General features: G+C 30.7%; 1 protein-coding gene across 1 annotated transcript; it reads right to left on the reverse strand.

The window, feature by feature from the left end:
• Positions 1–354: 354 nt before the first annotated feature.
• On the reverse strand, positions 355–12,319 carry LOC107453184 (uncharacterized). Its single transcript, XM_016069893.4, has 4 exons — positions 12,007–12,319; positions 9,232–9,382; positions 6,892–7,031; positions 355–3,755 (listed from the first exon to the last, which is right to left on the reverse strand). Exons 1-4 carry the CDS (start codon positions 12,065–12,067, stop codon positions 3,457–3,459), a joined length of 651 nt encoding a protein of 216 aa, XP_015925379.1. The 5' UTR covers positions 12,068–12,319; the 3' UTR covers positions 355–3,456.
• Between the last annotated feature and the right edge of the window lie 9,342 nt (positions 12,320–21,661).

Raw genomic sequence — 21,661 nt, forward strand, 5'->3', positions numbered from 1 at the left:
TATAAAGACTGTTTTGTCATTTATGAAACACTTATAACTATAAGAAACTGAAAAACAAAATACAACAATCAAAAGAAAAACATGTTACTTTGGATACAGTTTTTCATAAAAAAAATACTTTAAAACATTGTCTTGAAAAACTCAGCAAGAGCACTCTAAAAAAAGTAATGATGCCACTCAAGTCAAGTTTTTATAACAAATAACTAACTGAACATTGTATACGAAAGAGCAAAAGACAAAATAAATAAAGTAGAAAATTCAATCAGAAGTAAAGACGTCATACAGGATACCTTTTTTATAATAAATGCTTGATGCAATACGATGCATTGAAAAAAAATTAACCTAAATAATAAATTTTGACATTTTGGAACACCAGTGCTGTCCGAGACGTATTTCAGACATGACAGTTAAAAGGTTAACCAATTTGAGCGATCAGAATGGACAAAATAAACCCAATACATAGTACCACATCAAGGTTAAAATTTAAGACTAAACTCATTCATCTCTTAGCAAATTTTGTTAGCTAAGTGTTAAAAGCTATTTTTTTTAGCTACTCATTCTGTAAGTTTTTATATCTTTGCTTAAAGCGATCAGCAGGGGATAACAGATTCAAAATGTCAAGTTTGAATATTCGAGAGTAATTAAACCAATCTTAAAAATAAGATCATGTAAGGGAGCATTTAAAACACAAAAACTTAAAACAATTTTTAAGTGAAGCAAATAAATGAAAACTGCGTTGATTGAAAGAGAAGCAAGTAAAATTTTTCATTATTTGTCTATTTGAAAAGACTTTTCAGTGTCATTACTTTTTCCCCAAGTCTCTTCAAAGTTTTGTCATGTCTAAAATGAAAGCATAATTAATCAGCTTGTTCTTGATTTAGTTTTCATTTGTCACTTTATACATACAAGTCTAATTGCATCATATAAATGGCATATTATTCAAGTTCATATTACCGTAGTTTGTTTATGCTCTAGAACAAAACAATGAGAAAAAAAAAAATAACTGCTATAATTACACACCAATAAAATAATTTCTAAGAAAGAAACCTACTATATATTGATTTACAATTCAATTTAAAAAAAACTAAAGCTTTAAAAAAAGTTATTTTCTATATACACAGATTTGCACAAAACACTTACTACGAAAGTCACATAAATTTACAATTTTAGCCACACGAAGTTTCTAATTAAGAAATTTACATTTTCTAAATTTTAATTACTGAAACTGTGCCAGCTGGGTAATGTCAGCTAGTCTCAAAACTTATTGATTCATTTAATCAACAATAACTGTACACATTAAATATTCAACAAATTAACATTTTATACATTCCAAAGTAACTATACATTTTTCACAGTGCAAATTATGAAATAGCTGTCTTAAATATTCCCTATTTTAAGGGGTCACAATACCCACAAATAAGTTTCATTTATTTTTTAAAAAATAAATATAAAGTAACTAATTTTTAGATGATTTACATGCACATTAAAAAAAAATCCCCCAAAAATAAAAACATTGCAATTTTAAATGTCTAACACCTCGTAATTTCTAAAAACTATAATTGCTTGATGTTTACATTGATACCTGCTTTAACTCTCAGCAGTCATCTGCTTTTATATCATAATCTTTTTAATGGTTACTAATATAAAAAAATCATGGAGAAAAAATTTAAAAAATAACAAAATACAGCTCAAAAAAATTTTACTAACTTCTAAAACTCTTATTCAATATAATTATATGAAGTAGATTATAAAACAGTTAACTTCAAAATTTCAATAGAAGAAATTCTTTAGTTTTCCAATAAATTAATCCATTAGAAAAGCACTTGTTAAGTTTTATTTTTCTTAACAAGACCCAAGACCTTTCTATCGTAAGATTTTCTTCACTTATCAACTAAGGTAGGAAGATGAGACGAGTTTTTTTTCAGTGCAAAGTTTCAATGTAAGGTAAGCAATTAAAAAACTTGTTACTTTTGTCATTTTTTGGGTACTTTGACCCCCTAAAAATTTTATAGAAATAAAAAATAAAAGCACGTACGTGTGAAATAAATTAGTCAATGAAATGAAAACTATTTACAACTCAAGCATTTAAAAGTATAAAAGTTTAAAAATGCAAATAAATAAAATGAGAAAAAAAAATTAAATTCGACAGATTAAAAAAATATTTTAGTAAGCATACAGAAATCCCTTTTTTTAACAATCCACATACATTCGGAATTTATTTTTAAAATTCATGAAAAATTTTCTCTACTTTTTCAAAAATAATAATGTGATCTTTATACATTTTTTTTAAAATTTCATAATTAAAAAAAAGACTGATAAAAAAAGTGTTAATTGTTTTACTTGGATAAAGAAATTTATGCATACACATAATTAATGATACCATACCATCTTGTACAGTTTGTTCTAATACTTTTTTGAGCAAGTCCCAGAAAATTACAATACAAGTTTTCCATCAAAATGCATAAAATGGAGGGTCAAATGCATTAAAGGTCAATTAGCACACCATTTTCAAATATAACTTGAAAGGCATTACATCTAATAATATTACAACAATTACTCCTAATAACATTAGGACGACTACTCCCAATAACATTAGGACAATTACTCCCAATAATATTAGGACAATTACTCCCAATAATATTAGGACAATTACTCCCAATAACATTAGGAAAATTACTGCCAATAACATTAGGAAAATTACTCCCAATAACATTAGGACAATTACTCTCAATAGTATTAGGACAATTACTCCCAATAGTATTAGGACAATTGCTACATAATAACATTAAGATAATTACTCTTAATAATATTAGGATAATTAGTTCCTAATAATATTGAAGTATCTACACCTAATAAAATTAGGAAAATTATTGAGATCCAGTTCTAATATTACATCTTACGATTTCTTTCCTCAAAAAAATGCATAGTTGAGTAAAATGCACAATAACACTTTTCAAAAATTGCAAAAGAAATATTGAGATTACACATTCCTAGATAAAAATTAAAATGTTATAAAATATGTCTTAAGTAAAACTTGCAAAGTCATAACTTTCACAATCAAATTTACAACAGCCATTGCGCTTTTTCCACTAGCATAAAAGATAAAAACAAATTTTCGCTTTTTCAGTTGATGAGAAAATATAACACCTGATAAAATTATGAGATTCAGATCTAATATTACATCTTACGATTTCTTTCCTAAAAAAAAAATGCATTGTTCAGTAAAATGCACAATAACACTTTTTGAAAGAAAAATTGAGATTACACATTCCTTGATAAAAATTAAAACGCTATAAAATATGTCTTAAGTAAAACCTGCAAAGTCATAACTTCCACAATCAAATTGCAACAGCCATCCTGCTTTTTCCACTAGCATAAAAGATAAAAACAAATTTTCGTTTTTTCAGTTGATGAGAAAAATCAAACCTCTGTTACTTCCAATTGATGGGGAAGATTTCATTTCCCAGGAGCAAATGATGGGTTATAAGGGGGTTGATCATTGATTGGGTAAGGTGGGGGATTGCCAGACGGCGGGGGATACCCTCCCTGATAGCCGCCAGCAGCAGGATAGGGAGGTTGAGGAGGATATGGCTGAGGAGGATACTGGAAGTGCTCCTGTGTAAACTGTTGCTGAGGATATTGCTGTTGGAAATGTTGCTGAGGATATCCTGTAGGAAAGGTCTGAATTGGATAGGCCGGTTGAGCCGAGTAGTGAGCTGTTGTCGTCGTAGCGGTCGACGTCGGCTGACTTGCAGCTGGAAGAAAAACTCTTGTAAATTAGTTTGATCTTTTGTAAGTGACAGTAAAAAAAGAATCAAACATGAATATTAATAAGTAATAACACACAAAACTAATAATTTTAATTGGTAATAGTTGAGTCAGGGATTTGCAATCACTTTTAAGATTTTTTTATTTAGTCGATTCAGCATTGCGCTCCCTCTTTTAGAAAATTACTTAAAAGTGTTCCACCTCCCAAACCTTTTCTGATATTCCTCGAATCAACAGTCTTTAGATTCCCAGAATTCTGTGAATTAGCAAAAGGATTACATGCTTGGTATCAGCCATTAAAATCAGCCATCGAGATTTTTATTCACATAGCTTTAAAATAAAATATCGGGACTGGTATTTCCGCAATTTTAAAATCAAGCAGAGATTTTCGCACAATTTAAATCAATAAAATCCCAATCGATACTTTTATTAAAACATTCACATTTTATAGATAAATGCTTCCTTCATAAATTTTTTATTGCTAAAATTTTAGGTATTTTTTAATTATTTAATAAGTGTTTCTGCACAAACATTTTTAGATTACTATTTTCTGCTTTCCTGATTTCTTTTTTTTTTTAACCAAACTCATCCCAGTATGAATCAATATAGAGTTCTATTCTTTTTTTTAAAAATGTGATTTTCAAAGAAATTTCGCTAAATTTGGAGGAGACGAAATCGTTTACCAATTGGTGCAATAAGTTTTTTAATTGAGATTATGTGTTTGCAGGAAGTTTTTCACTTTACCCAATAGTTTAATTCTGTTCAATAAAGTCCAATGTTTTCTGGTTAAGGAATTTCCAGACCACCAGTCAAAATCAACGTCCCTTACAATATACTTAAAATTTTATTTAATGCCTACCCTTGAAACAATTTTACTTTGGCCCCAGTTGGGCTCAAAATTGGCCCAATATGGGTCCTATATGAACAGGCACCGAAGAACTAATATAGGGATGTTTAGATTTTTTAATATTGGTCCTACGTAGGGTCATTCTCAGTCTTTATAGGGCCTATATTTACTGATTAATGAATAAAAAATGTCGGATGAATCTGATAATTCGATGTAGGGCCGATATTGATTGTAAAGTGGGGGAGAAATATTGGGTAAACCAGACAATTCTATCTGGGGCTAAAATCGGGAAAATAACACCTCTTTGAATCCGGGTTCGCCAAGTGGGCCCACTTTGAAAAAATCTACCCGGGTTTTGTTGGATGGGCCCACCTGGAGAAAACCCACTTGGAAAGATAAGTGGGTTTTTTCAACAAAAAAAAATTTTGTTATTAAAACTTATTGATGCACATTCAATTTCATATAATTTATTGTGCAGCATAAACTTATCAAATAGAGTTGCATGATTTATTAAGTTTTTAATATTTGTAAAGTAAAAGAAACTCGAATCCATAATTTTATAGTACTAATGAAAACTTTAAGTGGGTTTTTTCAAAAAGTAATGTTTTAATGAAATTGAATCAAATAGAAATTTAAATAATATAGTCTGAAAAGATCAATTTTTCAAATATAGCATGTTTTATATATTAACCCCTTAACTGCCGAGTAAAATTAACGTGATTCACTCCCCAGTGCCACAGTTTTTCGCTCAATTGCACTTTCTTACACGGTGTTTTGGTGGAGAAAATGATGCACGCATTGCAATTTAAAAACAGTTTAATTTTACAAGACAAGGAAAAGGAAAGAAAGAAAATACAAAATTTAAATTAAATAATAAAAATACAATATAAAAGATAATAAAATTTAGCAGTTGAATGATAAATCCTGGAACATGGTTGGACACATAAACCAACATCACATTCATCGCACCGATAGCGGGATTCACGGCGAATTTTTTTTCTTGAACAAACAGCACATTTTGGCGATGCATTTTTCTTTGAAGACGTTGGTGGAAAGAATAAAAAGCACCAAATACATACGGGAAACAAAAGCGAAAAAAGAATAAACCCGATCTTACTCAAATAAATACACACAAGCGATTAATACGATATCACTTTTCCATAACATCCTTTTCCCATTCCCCCTCCTCCGAAATTAGTTATACATTCGCAAAGCAAACACTTTCAAGGCCGTTTTACTGCATTCTGAAGTAGGGGGTGTAGTTCTATTTATAGCAGCGCAATGCAAAGCATCGTACTTCGGGAAAGCGTATATATACGCCTGCGGCAGTTAACGCATCTTAAGGCCGAGGCGTATATATACGCCCGCGGCAGTTAAGGGGTTAATATTAATTCATATGTTTAAAAAAATCGAAAAGAAACAATTTGTTTGTTTTTTTTCTAAGTGATACATTAACACATTTAAACATTTTTATTTTCTGGCTTTAAAAAAATAAGCTAAAACTTTTTATAAGAGAACTTTTTTTAAATTATTCATCTAAAAATGAAATCATTTTCCTAGGGTTAATTATTTGAAAAAAAATGGGAAAAGAAAAGGATACTCCTTATAATTATACATAATTTCAATTTGTCTTAATCTTATTATAAAAACATGGAAGACCATTAAATATTTATTTCAGTTTTTTATTAAAGTCAAAAGTCAGATGAAACTTAAATTTTTACAGATTATAATTTTATAATGGGAAATATATATAAGTTTAATAAATATAGTAAATAAATGTGTGTGAAAACAAAAAGATTAATAAACTTGTTCCTCTTATATTACTGCATTTATAATTTTTAATGCTTGAGTTAAAAATTGTGAAACGTTATGTACTTAACAATAAAGATTCAAATATGTATTAGTGATAATGCGTTATTTAAACTTAATATAAAATACATATAACAAAATTTAAATAACTTTTTAGATTTATTTCTATTTTTAAGCTTACACAACACTTTTTAATAAATAAAAATATTTACACAGTAAAGCTTAAAAGTTTATGAGCAATAAATGAAAAAAATCCAGTTTTCCCCGGGTCATTTCAAATAAAACCCAATTTCCCTCGGGGTTTTTCAATAAAACCCAAACCCTGCTTCGAACCCTTATTTAGCCAAAATTCACAAATTTTGACTCAATAAGATCCAATGAGGGCCCAACTTATTTTGCTGCTAGGGAAATTGAGAAAACAGAAAGTATAAACAGTCTGTGTAAGGTTAGAAGAAAAGGACACTCACTGTAAGATGAAGAATTTCCTCGCCGATTACAGCGTTTAGCAAGGAGACAGCAGCTGCAGCAGAAACACGATACCACCACTATGATGACAACCACAACTATAGCAGTTACCAGCACTCCAACTATGATGCCTATGGTATTACTAGAAAGTGCAATTACACATCATTAAATTTTCACAAACATAATCAACTTGTTCATGCAGTTCAAATCATGAATAAACCATAGTCTGAATTAAACTAGGAGCTACTCATTAATTCTTCTTGGTTAACTTAAAGTGTATAACTGTATATATATATATAAAAAGTGGAAAGTCCGAAATCATCAGGACTTCGGCAAGTTTGGAAAATAGATTTTTTTTCGATAATAGGTCTTTAAGATAGGGGACGCTCAAAAAGTACGTACAAAAAAAAATGGAGAAATTTTAACCCCTCCCCCCTTCATACATTACTGTACATAAGGTCTTACTCCCCCCCTTAGAGTACGTACATTTTATTGGTCTACCCCCCCCCCCCCTTTTTCTTAAAAATTAAAATAATTATGTTTTAAATAAAATTAAATATTTAAAAAATAATTTATTCATTTAAATTATTTAAACAATGACATCCAACTTTATCTTTAATCAATAAATAAAACAATCTTATCTGATCAACATAATAATTTCCTACAATCAATACAATTAATCTACAGTATTTCACCAGGTGTTTTCATCCGGTACCAGAAAAAGTTTCGGGGAAAGTTTGGAGTTTGCAATTTTTCATTTTGCGAGAAAACTTTTTTTGAGAACTGATTTACTCATTTTAACAAATGGTAGCCGTGTGAAAAAAAAATACAAGAACAAACATATGTATAATACATGTGTAGGAAAAAGTCAAATTTAAATTTGGTCCATGCTTATAATGTACATACTTTGTATAATACCTCCCCTTCTCCCCATCGTACAAAACCGTACAAAATAGCAAATCCCCTCCCCCTTCGGGATGTACGTACTTCTTGAACGGCCCCATCAACAAACATCCTTATTCGATAAAAAAATAATGAATAGACAATAACTAATATCGATTTGAATCAACAACAAATAAATCCCCATGATTGCACAATTTTTGCAGATTTTGTTACAGATTTTCACATTGATTTTAAAAATCTCAATCTTTCAATATGTCATTATAACATATCGCAAATTCCGAATCCTGTACTTCAGTTAGTAAAAATTTTCCTTGATCCCCCACAATTAGCGACGAATCTAGAGTAAATCGTGATTTTAACGATCGATTTTTCGGTAGTTATTAAAATGGATTTTCACTTCGTTTTTAAAATCTCAATGTTTTAATAAGATATCTCGTTTGGCAAACCTCAAATCGTGCATTTCTCACTCAATTATTGACGATTCAACCCTAATCCCATGTGGATTAAAGGTCACATTTTGATTTAGAATAAACACTGATAAATTGTATAAATCAGTTGAAACCATTAGCCAGCAGCAATTCTGTTTAGATATTCTAGATTTTAAAAAATTTCTAATTTAGGATAAACTTTGTAAATTTTCAGTTACTCTTGTTACAAGAATAATTAATGTTTTAAAGAATAATTAAATTGGAGCTTTTTATCATGGCAACAGCAACACACGCATATATTCATGTCTAAGATAGAGCGGAAGGCGCATTTATAAGTCTTGCCAAATTAAACTTAAATGACAGGTTTTGAAGATTGTATTTTAAAATTAGGAATTGGTATAATTTTTATAACTATTATGTTTCTTCCAATTATGAAACAACCCATATCTACTCTTTACAGTTGTATTAAGATAAAAGAAAAACTGTGTTAAATTTCTGCTTTCTTTTCAATTCATATTCTGAAAAATTCAAACAAATTTTAAGATTTTTAGAATGTCATTTCATAAGTATAGAATTTATTACATACTAAGAACTGACTAATATAATTTTGAAAATTGAAATTTATTGAAATATTAAATTTTAAAAATTTGGAAATCGATAAAAATTTCAAATAACCTTTGTTAAAAATACTTTATAAATTTGAAATGGATAATTGATGATTTCATGAAAAAAATAATTTAAGTTAATGATTTAAAAAAAAATTCTTGATTTAAATAATGATTTTACTCTGCATTTGAACACAAGAATCTTTTCTGAAATTTGACACCTAGCTAAAAAAAATTAACCTAGTAATCTCTGACAGCAAATTGCAATTAAAGGAGTGAAAAAAAATTTTTTTTCTACTACAGTTAAATTTTTTTAACACTAATGAAAGGGAAAAATATTTCTGGGTCATCAGAAAACTTACAAAAGAAAGCTTACAAAAATGTTAAAATTAATGAAAGAACTTACATGGCAGAAGCATATTCAGCATAGCTGCAGCAAAAGCGCCGTTTTTTGGGTCCACAGCAATATACTTTATCCTTTGAGTCAAAAGGGCCAGGACACTCTAAAGGGGTGGTATCGAAGCCAAATGATTCTTTTGTACACATAATACTTGAGACTGTAAGAAAAACATTCTTTTACTTAATTTTCCAATTAGTTATTTCCTTTAAGAGATTTTTTTCAGCTATATGGAACTAAAGCCTTACTTTTTGAGACCCAGCTTTTTGTCAATATAAATTTCTTAGTCAAATAAAAAGTTTCAGTTTAGTATTCATTACATTTCCTATCAAAAATATTTGAAGTACATACAAGAATGTGATATAATACTAAAGTACTAACTTAGTATAGTTTCACTCAATACGTTTATAACATGAAACTCTGTAAAAGGATAATTTTATAAATTTCAATTTTAAAAAAAAGGCCCTTTTACAAATTAGAATTTAATGAAAGGACGTTTCTTTTTTAATTATAAAAATGTTCTTTTTCTGTACCAGATTTCTGCCTGGGTCAACACTGACAAGCTTTGGATCAACACAGACACTGATGATGATTGGCTAATTAAAATATTAGGGATGCAACGAATATCCAGCAAAGTACTTTTTGAAAAATTATTTTTCGACAGTATAGATTAGTATAGATTATTAAGAATTATTTATAATCATATTTTTTACAATATAGTATTAAAAATAATTTTCGTATACATTTGTTAAGTTCAAAAACTTGTCAATTTTTGTTCTGAAAGTCACATAGAATTTTTTTTTAGTTCTAAAACCACACTGATAGTTGTTGCCTATTGTTTTTTTCTGTAATAGGGCTGCAATCTTTTTGCAATAATTTTTGAGTATCTACTTTGAAGGAAGTGCTCAAATTACATTTTCCAGCAAAGTTCCTTTCCTTAAAGTAGTGACTAAATTTTTAAAGTAGTTTGCTATCACTACATTTAAAAATAAAGTAGTTCCAGTTCACTACAAATAAAATATTTTGCCGTCTTCTAGACATGAAGGATTTTGGAAACTTAATAGGAGACTACATCTTTCTCAGAAGAAACAATACATTTTTATAGTAATTGAAGTATATATATATCCCTCATGGGCTGCAATAGTAGCACAACTCAAAAAACACGATTTTTGGACTAAGCAGAGCTCATTCTAGGCAGGGTAAACAGGGTGCAGCACACTGCTGCCCTTTTAGTCAAAAGAATCCACCCTGTTGCCCCTGATGTAAATTAGTGCCCTGATGTAATAGACTTCACACCTCTTTTGCCCTTTCTTTCCTCACCCCTTCTTAATTTTTTCTCAAAACTGTAGAATGGATTTCTTAAATTTTCAACTCTTTTTTATTTAGTTTGTCATTACTGTCAATACATAGATTTATATAGGAGAAAAGGAAAAATAGCCATCACACCCCCTTGTTGCACTTGTCTTTGAAAGTTTGCAGTTGCTTCCACTATAATTAAATCATAATTATTATTAATCATTTTAATTATTAAATCATAACTACAGACACTTAAAAACATACATTTATTATTTTATTAATATATGCATGCATTTTAAATAAATTACTAAGCTAATTAACTCAATAACTTGATAAATATGTTAATTTATTAATAAAAATTATTAAATATTATTGGTTTGCTACTGTTAGTGAAGTAAAAAAAAAAAAATTATTTTACTAATTGACAATGTTTTTTCATAGAACGTGTAAAGCCCATAGAAAGAAATTATTGCCCTTTTTGAATAATAATGCCCTTTTTTTTGCCTAGAATGAGCTCTGGACTAAGCACAGGTGTAAATATGAAAATACACATTCTTTCAGCAGCAATACTATCACAACTCATAATTCAACTTGAAGGTAAACTTCGTTTAAGAAAACTAAAGCATTTCTTATGTATTTTGCTCAGCAATGAAAACTTTAAACCCACTTATCTCAAAACTTGATTTTTTTGAGTTGCGCTGCTATTGCAGCCCATGAGCGCTATATATCTGTACTGTAATTTTTTCCGTGTTTTCTTTACGTTTTGAACTTTTATATATATATAAAGATCGTGAACTTCATTTATAACTATAATCACCAAATAGATTTTATACTTGCAGTTTTTTTTAAAAAAATTGCAAGTATAAAGAGGTTTTCCTGGATTGAAGATTTCCGTATGGAGATCCGAAACAGAATAAATGCTAAAAGTTTCGACAACTTCGGTGCAGCAGCCCACAAGAAAAAAAAATAATAAATTAAAAAAACACTACAGAAAGGGACCACCTTGAGGAATTTATCAATTTTCTATAGTTATAATATCTTCAATCAGTTTTTTTTTTTTTTTTTTTTAACTTGCAAATTTGTATTTACAATTCATTTAGAGCCTTTGCGATTGTAGTTGGTGCAAAAGACCACGGAAATTTCCCCTTCCCGGGAGTGGCTACGAGTTATATCCTTCGAGTTGGTCCCCATCTGTGATTAAGTTTTTATTTTTTTTAGTTTTTCGCCGGTTACTACTGGGAAGTAGCAAATATTTTAGCATAGATCACGATACGGAATACCCATAATGCATGTAGCAAATTCTTTTCAGAAGCAACTGTAATTGTTAAAAAAAAATTTTAACTGAAAAAGTTGCAACTTCAAAAAATAGATAACTGAAAACAGAAGTTCATTACTTGCATATCAAGTCTTTAGAATTAACAAGTCAATATGCATGTTATGTATAAATCAATCCGTAGTAATAGATTAAAATGAATCATAAATTCTTACCTTCCGTAAAGTAAACAAACATCAATATCACAGGTAATAGGACATAAGCATACCTACACATTTTGACGTTTTACAAATGATTAAAATTTTAAGAAAAACCTCTTACGCACATAGATTAAAAAGATATATTCACACATTTAATGTTAATTCAAGACATTGCTAAAACTTCATGAAATTATTAAAACATTTACGATCCCTCATAACACTTATGGCAAATAATTTATCCTTTATTCAATAAATTAATAAAATCGAATAAAAAATTGAGCAAATCCAAAACCCGATGACGTTTGTTGACGTAAAATTGCTTTTCATTGCCAAATACAAAAATTTCAAGCAGAGAAATATTTTTTGATATTCACAACTCCAGTTATATATAGAGGGCGCTAAATACTTGCACTTACAAGATGTAGTACAGAAGTTACCAAATTTTTTACAAAAGTATATTGATTCCGAACTTTCTTAAACTCCTCACACGCTGATACTAATTATGTATTTTTAGATAATTGTTTATGTTCTCTAACAGATTGAGTTCATTTATTTTATTTCGAAACGTTTCTTTCAAGGTAAATTTATGAGTGTATGTTAAATAGTAAAACAAAGTTATAAAAGTAAAAAAGTATGTCAAAAAACTTTTATTTCTTCCACTTTTTTCCTTTGGATGTCTATGGTTTTTATTTTGTTGCAATTGTTTGCATTCCTTACCATTGGAAAGTTTAAAAAAATATGTTAAATTATGCTTTTGCACAGAAATCATGATGGTGTTTTTTATTTTTGGTCATTAACTAAATAAGAAGTGCCTAAGTCAAATTATTTTAATATTTTTTTAATTAATAGAGAAGTAATAAATTACTCAATCCGACACATATCATGCGTTTCATTGTTAAAAAAAATAAATAAATAAATAAAACTTGATTTTTGTCATTCGACAAAAATGGAAAGTGGTTACCAATAAAAAGAATTTGTATTTTTTTTTCTTTTTAAATTAACCTGCTTATTAAACCTATGTGTTTCTTAATAAGGTGAATCTCTTGGTAGGAGAGGGTCAACTGAAAATAACTTTCTACATAAACACAATATAAATAAAAAATAAATAAGTAAATTCTATGTTGTAAACCTACTGAAATGTAAGTTTGATGCAATGAGGAAATACTGCCCTGCAGCCCTCAAGAAGTACGCCAACTGCTCCAAAATTGTCCGCAAAAGTGGGATTGCGAAGAAAAAAGATAGTAGAATTGCTACACATTTGGCGATGTTTCTCCTTAATCTCACTTTCTTCCTCCTTTTTGGGAAATTTTAGCTTTACACAGTGATTTTTAGTGGTATTTTAAATTTTGGTATTATGCGATGTTTGAGTAAATTCCGCATCCAATGACAAATTTTATTTAACGACTTGATCATAATTAATAATGAAAAATAGAAAACAATACACTATGCAGGAAACTTCCAAAACCGCACTCTTTTAAATTACTTCGAATAAAATAGTAATTTCGAGTAATTTAAAAGATTTCTATCCTTTCTTCATGGAATGTATACTTAAAAAATCTTGATATTTATTTTGAATGCTGCGATGGTATCAATATTTAATTACGTTTCTTTTCCCAGAAGCCAAGAGGCAAGAAACAACGCCTAAAAAAATTGTTGATGAACAGATTAAGCTCTTTAAAAATAAAAGTTATGGATGGTGTTTTCTACACTAGGGTTCGTTGCAAGTTTTTTACAGCCTGTACTTCCTGATTACTGTTTCCGGTCTCAAAACACAATGATCATTTGGCTCACAACATGATTATTGTGTTTTGAGACTCTCTCGAGTAATATACGTCTATTTCTTATATTTGTGTTTGAAAAAGAATCATTGTTTGAAGACCTGTCATTTCAAGACGTAAGAATCGTCATATGAAAAAAAAAAAAAGAAAGGAAAAGAATTGCTATAAAGCATTTATTTTCTTGTCAACAACATACCAACTTGGAAATTTAAACCTAAATGATAATTTGTAAAATGAACCTAATCTTCGAACAATATGCTAATTCTAACGTATGGTGGTGCACGGCAAGAATAAAGTAATGGTAAAAGGAGGCCAAATCAAGACTACTGAAAAAGCGAATTCTTTCTAAATCTAGCAACCATGTCACTCTCTTTTAACAGTACATCTACAAGTAAGTAAAATAAATGTTCACTTCAAATTCACCAAAATTACTTATTATCGTTAATATGTTATGAAATACAGCAGATTTGAGTTCAGAAATCATATACTTTATTTTATTAAAAACAAAATTATCTGTTTGAAAATATCGCCTCGTAGAATAAGCTGTAGTAAGCAGCTGTATACTTTCTAACCGGAAGTATAGCAGGTCAAGAACTCGAGATTGCTGTTTAGATTTATATTAAAGACACCATCCATTTTTATATTGTTCGCAAAATTTTCTAGTAGAAATAATTTCTTATGTAGAAAACTAACTTTTTATTAAAAAAATTACAATTTATCCGGCACACAATAACATAAATAACTGGATAAAAGTGACAAGCGGAGCCATAACAATTTTTAAAACCTAATTATTTCATAAAATAAATAATTCTTTAACATTATATTTGTGCATGATAGACACTTTAAACTGTAAAGATTAAATGTTAAGTCTACGAGAAAAAAATTGATACGTTTTATTTCGGTAAATTTTTATTCTCGACCATTCAGAAAATGTTACCCGTAAGTCGCAGCTCTCTAACGAAGTTAGATAGCAGAAACTCTAGCCCTCCTTTCTCATGGTTATAAGTCGAATATGCTCTTACGAATTACCGTGCCAAATTTGTTTAATTTATGAGTACCTTTAGGAGCCATTCAAAATTTCGCTAGCACTGGCAGGCGGGTTTGTAAGAATGGGCACGTAAGACATTAATGCTTACGTAAGAATGAGTACATAAGACGTAAGTGCTTACGTGTTGTTGTCGTTTGACAAGTGCAGAAAAGTACAATTCAAATAGGACTAAAGGCACATCCCAGGGCACATCTCCGACTTTTTCGGAATAAAGGGTGTCATGGCAGCAGTTGAGGTCGATGTTGAAGAGGGCAACAGAGACACAGTTGAATAGATACCTCGGATCCAGCTGAGCACCCGGCAATCTGCGTAGGTTCTAGAGCCGCACTTGTCATAGAGCCATTGCCTCGAGAGGTTGGACTTCTACCTATTGGTTTGCGGAAGGTATTTTATTTCCCTTCTACCACCCACCAGTGGTAGCATTCCCCTATCCGCCACTTTGGGGACGCGCTCTCTAGAGGTTACAGGCTCCTCCGAGAAAGTGCTTACGTAAGACACTAAAATACAAAAAAAAAAAAAAATGAAAAATATTAAATTTGGAAACATTTTCAACTTAAAATGAAAATTAAATCTGCGGAAAGGAAAAGTCGGAAAATAATTTTTTCAAAAAGTTTCAGAGGTCAAGAGTTTTAACCACAGAAAGAAATTATGTTGTATTGTTGTTGAAGAATACTGTAATCAAAATTTTGTAAAACGAATTAAAATGCATATTTTGAATCCTTTACCTGAATCACTTAAATAATCACGAAAGTCAAAGTTATGGTCGTTGGACTTATTTTTAATAATAAAAGAGGGGAGGGGGACCAAATTCGTTAAACAATTGACCCACGTATAAATCTAAACCCTCTAAAAAATTAAATATTTTTTAAAAAAATTTAAAATTTCTGAAATGGGGCTCAAACGTGGATTTTGGTACACGCGATGGTGGAAATGAAATAACTTTTAAATTTTGCAGATTAAATTTATTTAAATTTCAAAATTTATCTTCCTATTAATTTTAAATTAGTATAATTACTTATCCATTTTTTAAGGTCAAATTTTTATTTTTTCTTACTTATTCACCCTCACCTTTGCGTACAAATTATGTCGATGTTTGCAGATGATGTGATAAACTAAGTCTAATGCAATAAACGTGAAATTTTTTTCAAACCTTCAAAAAATAATAACTTAAAATGAAAAATGCCGTAACCATTACCCGCATAAACCCACTAGGAATGAATTACGACGCAGTTGGAAACTGCTACGTAACCCTTCTTTTCCTGGATTCCATGCTTTGCATTTCTGCCTTTGTTTATTTTATGATGATTGCTTTGAGTTTTCGTGAATTTTTTATAATTATTTACACCTATGGATTCACTTAGAACTGGTTTCCAGTGAAAGAAATGAATTTTGAATTAATATTTTTTCGATTTGGTTTTGAAAAATGCCAATATATGGTTAAAAATATTGATATAATATTTTTTTTAAAAATATACATATATTTGCCCAAAACATCTAAAATCTATAAAAATTGTCATCTGCGGAAACTTTATGAATCTTTTATAATTTTCTAGCACAGCGAGATTCAATAGATTTCATATTTTCAAAAAATGTGACACATTATTAGAAATAGTAACAGAGCATTAAAAAATTAAACAAATAAAATTTTGTCTAAAACACGCGTTATCAGTTGGCATAATCAGTCATGAGGAGGATACTGTCAGAAATTTTGTAATTTTCGATACCGTAGTATTGTTTGTTAAACCGAAAAAGAAAAAAAAATCTCTAAGGGTGGTTGAAAATGATTTTTCTTTAAAGTTCAAAAAATTTAACTAATACAGTAAGGTTTGAACTGCTTACTACCAATATCAAATTTCATGTTATCTACTATGCAAAAAAATTTTAATTGCTGAGGAAATTCTTTTTCTTGAGAAGATTTCAACGCGAAATGGACCCAGTCTTTCAACTACAGTACAAAATTAAATTCAAAGCTAATTATGCAAAATATAAAAAATCAATTAGACAAGCCAAAGCATTTCATCTAAAGAACTACAGTAGAGAGCCGATTATCCGAACCCTTATTATCCGAACGTCCAATTATCCAAACTATCTCAGCATTCGTTTTTTTTTTTTTTTTTTTTTTTTTTTTTTTTTTTAAAGTTTAAAATATTTTTTAACTTATCGACAATTTTTCTAAAATAATATCCACTACATCTGAAGACTATTTAATTTACAACCTTTTTCAGCAGTTTTCATATAGTAGTTATACATACATGTATTATTATACCATACATACATATAGCCATGCATACATGCATTGCTGCATAAATAATAATAATTTAAACTAGATTTTAAACAACTTTCCAATTATCAGAGCTTTTTAATTATCCGAACCACTTTCGTTCCCGTGCAGTTCGCATAATCGGCGCTTTACTGTATATTAATAATCTTCCCACTAAGAACGCTTTCGCTGCCCCGTATAAGATTGTAAAAGGTCATGTTAGACATCAACAAATAAACAATCCAATTGACTTTAATGGCAGTAAAACTAAAAGTTTTCAAGAGTCTATAGAGGAAATCATGCAGAACCATTTCCCAGGGGCACCTAGGAATGAAATATCCCAGGTAAACAATGGGAACAACGACTCGGATTTCACATAAGAAGAGCTGGGGCTGGTAATTAGTAAGCTTAAACCGGGGGAGTCACCAGCTTCTGATGGCATACCGAATGAAATTTTTTAAGAAATCTATTATATCAATAGCGTTTGGCGTCTTGACCTGTTTGACAAGTGCCTCGCCGCGAACTATTTTCCTAGATCTTGGAAGAAGGCTATAGAGTCACCCTTATCCAAAAGCCACAAAAAAATCCAACTCTAGCGATTTCCTATAGATCCATCTCACTCCTCTCAGTCTGGGGCAAAATTCTAGATAAACTCCTAACTAAAAGATTGACTTACTATCTCGAAACAAGAAAGTTAATCCACAATAATCAATTTGGCTTCATAACCGGGAAGGGCACTGAAGACGCAATAAAAAAAGTTATCAATATTTTTACAGAGAATAAAAAAAGATGGCAAACATACGATAGGGGTGGCTCTGGATATTGAAAACGCCTTTAACAAGGCTAACTGGAGACAGTTGCCCCGGGGCCCCACATCAGAGGGGCCCCCAAGTCGAATATCAAGTTTATTTTACGTTTCCTTCTTTAATGAACTTTTTTTAAACAAAATATCATCCGCCAGGTTTATGTTAGCTTCTTCATTAATCTATCCAATATCACGAGTTGCAGTTCTTAACTATAAGGAGGGCAACACAATAGTGGAAAAAGAACTCTATATAGGTGTGCCTCAGGGCTCTTCCCTGGGACCAATTCTGTGGTTAATTTTAATTAATTCAATTTTTAAATTTTCTGATGATATTGATTTTAGTTATTTTGATGATTTTAATAGAGCCCCTGAATTACACTAGTATACACTAGAAATAAACTACACTTGAATCCTTCCATAGTAGCCATAGATTTTAATAGTAAGGATTTTACTGTTATAGCTTTTGCTAATAACATTTTAAAACTGGTGAGTGGTCCAATACTTTACCGTTTTGACCTGCTGGTGGCACATATTCTCTCTCAACTCTCAACCTAGGCCGAGGACAATAAACTAAACAAGGAAGAAACACACCTCATTACTTTCCCCCAAAACAGTAAAAGAATTGCTGGACATCCTTCTATCAAACTGAATCAAAATGACACCAATAACATCAAAAACGTTAAAATGCTGAAATACTTAGGAGTCACTCTTGATCCAAGATTGACACGGATCCCTCATCTCAATGAAATCATGGAAAAATTATTAAAGTTCAACCAAGGGATCAGGCGTGTCGCTAGAGCTACACGGAGCCTCAGACCGCAAATTCTCAAAAGAATATATCTCCAAGCAAGCGAAAGAATAATTTTTTATGCCGCCAGTGTCTAGTACAGAAATAACTCTAGAATCAATGAAAAAATCAGGCCTCTGCAGAAAATTCCGCTAATTACTGCTGGCACAAGATTTAAACAGATTTAAAGACAACAAGATTTAAACTATTTCTCCAGATCCCAGGGACACTTGCTAATTACTGATTACGGACCACGAGCCCGTTTTTAATATTTCAACTTTTGATATTTTAATATACAGTACAGAACATGTTATCCGGAAATCAGAAAACCGGAAAACCAAAAAACCGGAACGAAATTCGATAAATTTTCCCGCCATTTAAAAAATTTTTTTTTTATTCCTTAAGATTTTAGGATTTTTCTTTCTATTTTGAAAGATGTTTACCTTACCATCATTTTGGAAATAATCATTAGTATATTATTACTTCATCGTTTTTTCTTCTTTTTAAGATTATTTCCAATATTTTTTTTTTTTAGTTAGGTTTAACAATAAAAAAACGGCTTTTTGTAGCGATTCAGAAAACCGGAAAAATCAGTTATCCGGAATAGCGATGGTCCCGATCGTTCCAGATAATCGGTTCCCTACTGTATTCGGATTTTTTAATGTCTTGAATTTTAAGCAGGTTTTAAATTTAAACTTTTTAATGCTTTTGGTATTTTATATATTTATATATCTATATATTTTTATATACTTATATATTTTTATATCTTGATGTCTTAATGTGTAAACTTTAGACTATCTATTTTGATATTTTAAACTTTGTTTTTACGCTTTCACCTTAAATTTTAATTCTCTAGTTTTACATTTTGGATTTACAACCTCTTTTGATTGTTTTTAATGAAATGGGTTTTATGACCTAGGCTTTTAACTTTTACTGTTTACACGGTTTTAGACTCTGGGTCTATTTTAGTTTATTTTTAATGATTCTTTTCCTTTCTGCTTTTTTAGCCATTAGTTTTTAAGAGATTTGTACTTTCAGCTTTTCAGTTGTGATTGAGATACCAGCCGCGGCTTCTTTACTTTTTGCAGACCTGGAAATGATATACATTCTATTCGTCTCAAAACAAGTGAATTGATCTTTCATGTTACATTTTGTTTATAAGGGTCTGTTGACCTCACGGAACTCAATTTTAATCGTAATACTTTTAAACTACTTTACCAAATTTTGTTATATCAGATCAATGTTTGTTTATATTGGCCTGTTGCCATCTGTATAATTTATTTTTTGATGTTGTGGTGAACCACCTTCTCACCAGATGGCGATGAACTCTGCTCGCCAGGTGGCAATGCAAAACATTTCCCTCAACCTTTTTTATAAGATGGCAATATCTCTTGTGTTCAAACTTTAGTTTCCAGAATCTGGCAGCATTTTCTTTCGGGCTTGCATTCACTTCTTTTTAAAAATGCTGCTGTCGTTAATTCTGTCTGTCTTTTACATTGTAACTTAATATGATTTCTTCTTTTTTTAATTATTATTAAACTGTTGTGATTATTAATTTTATTGAATCAATTTATTTAATATTATTTAATCTCATCACCACAATGTTAATAAATGCCACGGAATGCAGAGTCAACTTGCCTTCAGACTAACCATGGGAGGCTCTCGTGGTCTTCCCCTCCATGTAACGCAAATGCGGGTTAGTTCCATCAAAAAGTCCTCCACAGAGGCAAATTTCGCCCAATACTTGATCCACACGCTCCCTTGTCTCCTGGATTGGGTTCAAAATTACAAAGCGACGGAGTTGAATATTGGTAGTTTTAAACCCAAAATTAGATCGGCTGTTCAATGATGGTTATAATATAAAAATAAAAACATAATCAAGAGAGGAGCCCGTGGTGGCTCAGGGGATAGAGCGCTCGCGTCCCAATGAGGGGACTTGGGTTCGATCCCAGCGATGGCTGGTTGATCCGAATCCTGCACCCGGCTCGCACCAGCCGCAGTGCTGACGTAAAAATATCCTCAGGGGTGGCCGGATGAAAGCGTAAGTCCCCTTGCTGTCAGGCAAACCGTAGAAAGTTTTCATGGTTTTCCTCTCCATGTAATGCAAATGCGGGTTAGCTCCCTCAAAAAACTCCTCCATTAAGGCAAATTTCTCCCAATATTTGATTCAGGAGTTTCCTTGTTTTCTGGAGGGGATAAAAATTACTAGGCTACTGAGTTGAACATTAATAGACGTAAACCCAAAAGAATTGGGTCGACTGTTCAACGACTGTTATAAAATAAAATATAATCAAGTGATCTCGAGTTCATAATAGATTGTTATAGCTCCGTATTTGGGGCCTATAAAAGCTAAATGAATTTGTAAGAAAATTAGAGAAAATAAACAATTTTTACTAATAAATTTTTGAAAAATAAATATTCTGTTAAGAACACATTTTTAAAAATCACATGCTTGCTATTATTTCGGGTTTGTTATTTACATTTTAAAGATGAAAAAACAAAAAAGATAATTTTTTAAAGGAGTGTGGGGATAGTAGATATCGACCATGTCAACATTCATCTATGAAAAGGTACCCCATCATAGAATCGAGTTAACATGTCTTATATACTAGTGAATTGTAATTTTGTAGTGGTAAATACCCTACAGTACTCCCCCACCAGAATTATATCTGTGATAGAATTCGATGAACGGATACCACTAGTTGATTCATTGCTGTTTTCTGAGAAGACGGGAGAGCTGTATTAAGATCACGGTATTTTTCGAGTGCTGAATATCAGAGGTGTATTAACTTCACGGTCGTAGTCGCTCCTGTGTTGCCGTTAGCAGTCGAGTGTATGCAAGCCGACGTTAAGCGTGATCAAGACGAGACTGAGTAGCAACACTGCGTGGAGGTGGTTAATGTCGCAGTCACAAGTAACAAATCAACTGTTCCATGTGGACCATCCATCGAAGCAGCGTTACTGTCCTGTCAATGTAGGCGTATTCATATCG

This window comes from Parasteatoda tepidariorum, chromosome 6 (genome assembly GCF_982258835.1).
Source record: "Parasteatoda tepidariorum strain Cologne lab strain chromosome 6, Ptep-v5.0, whole genome shotgun sequence".
NCBI lineage: Eukaryota > Metazoa > Arthropoda > Arachnida > Araneae > Theridiidae > Parasteatoda > Parasteatoda tepidariorum.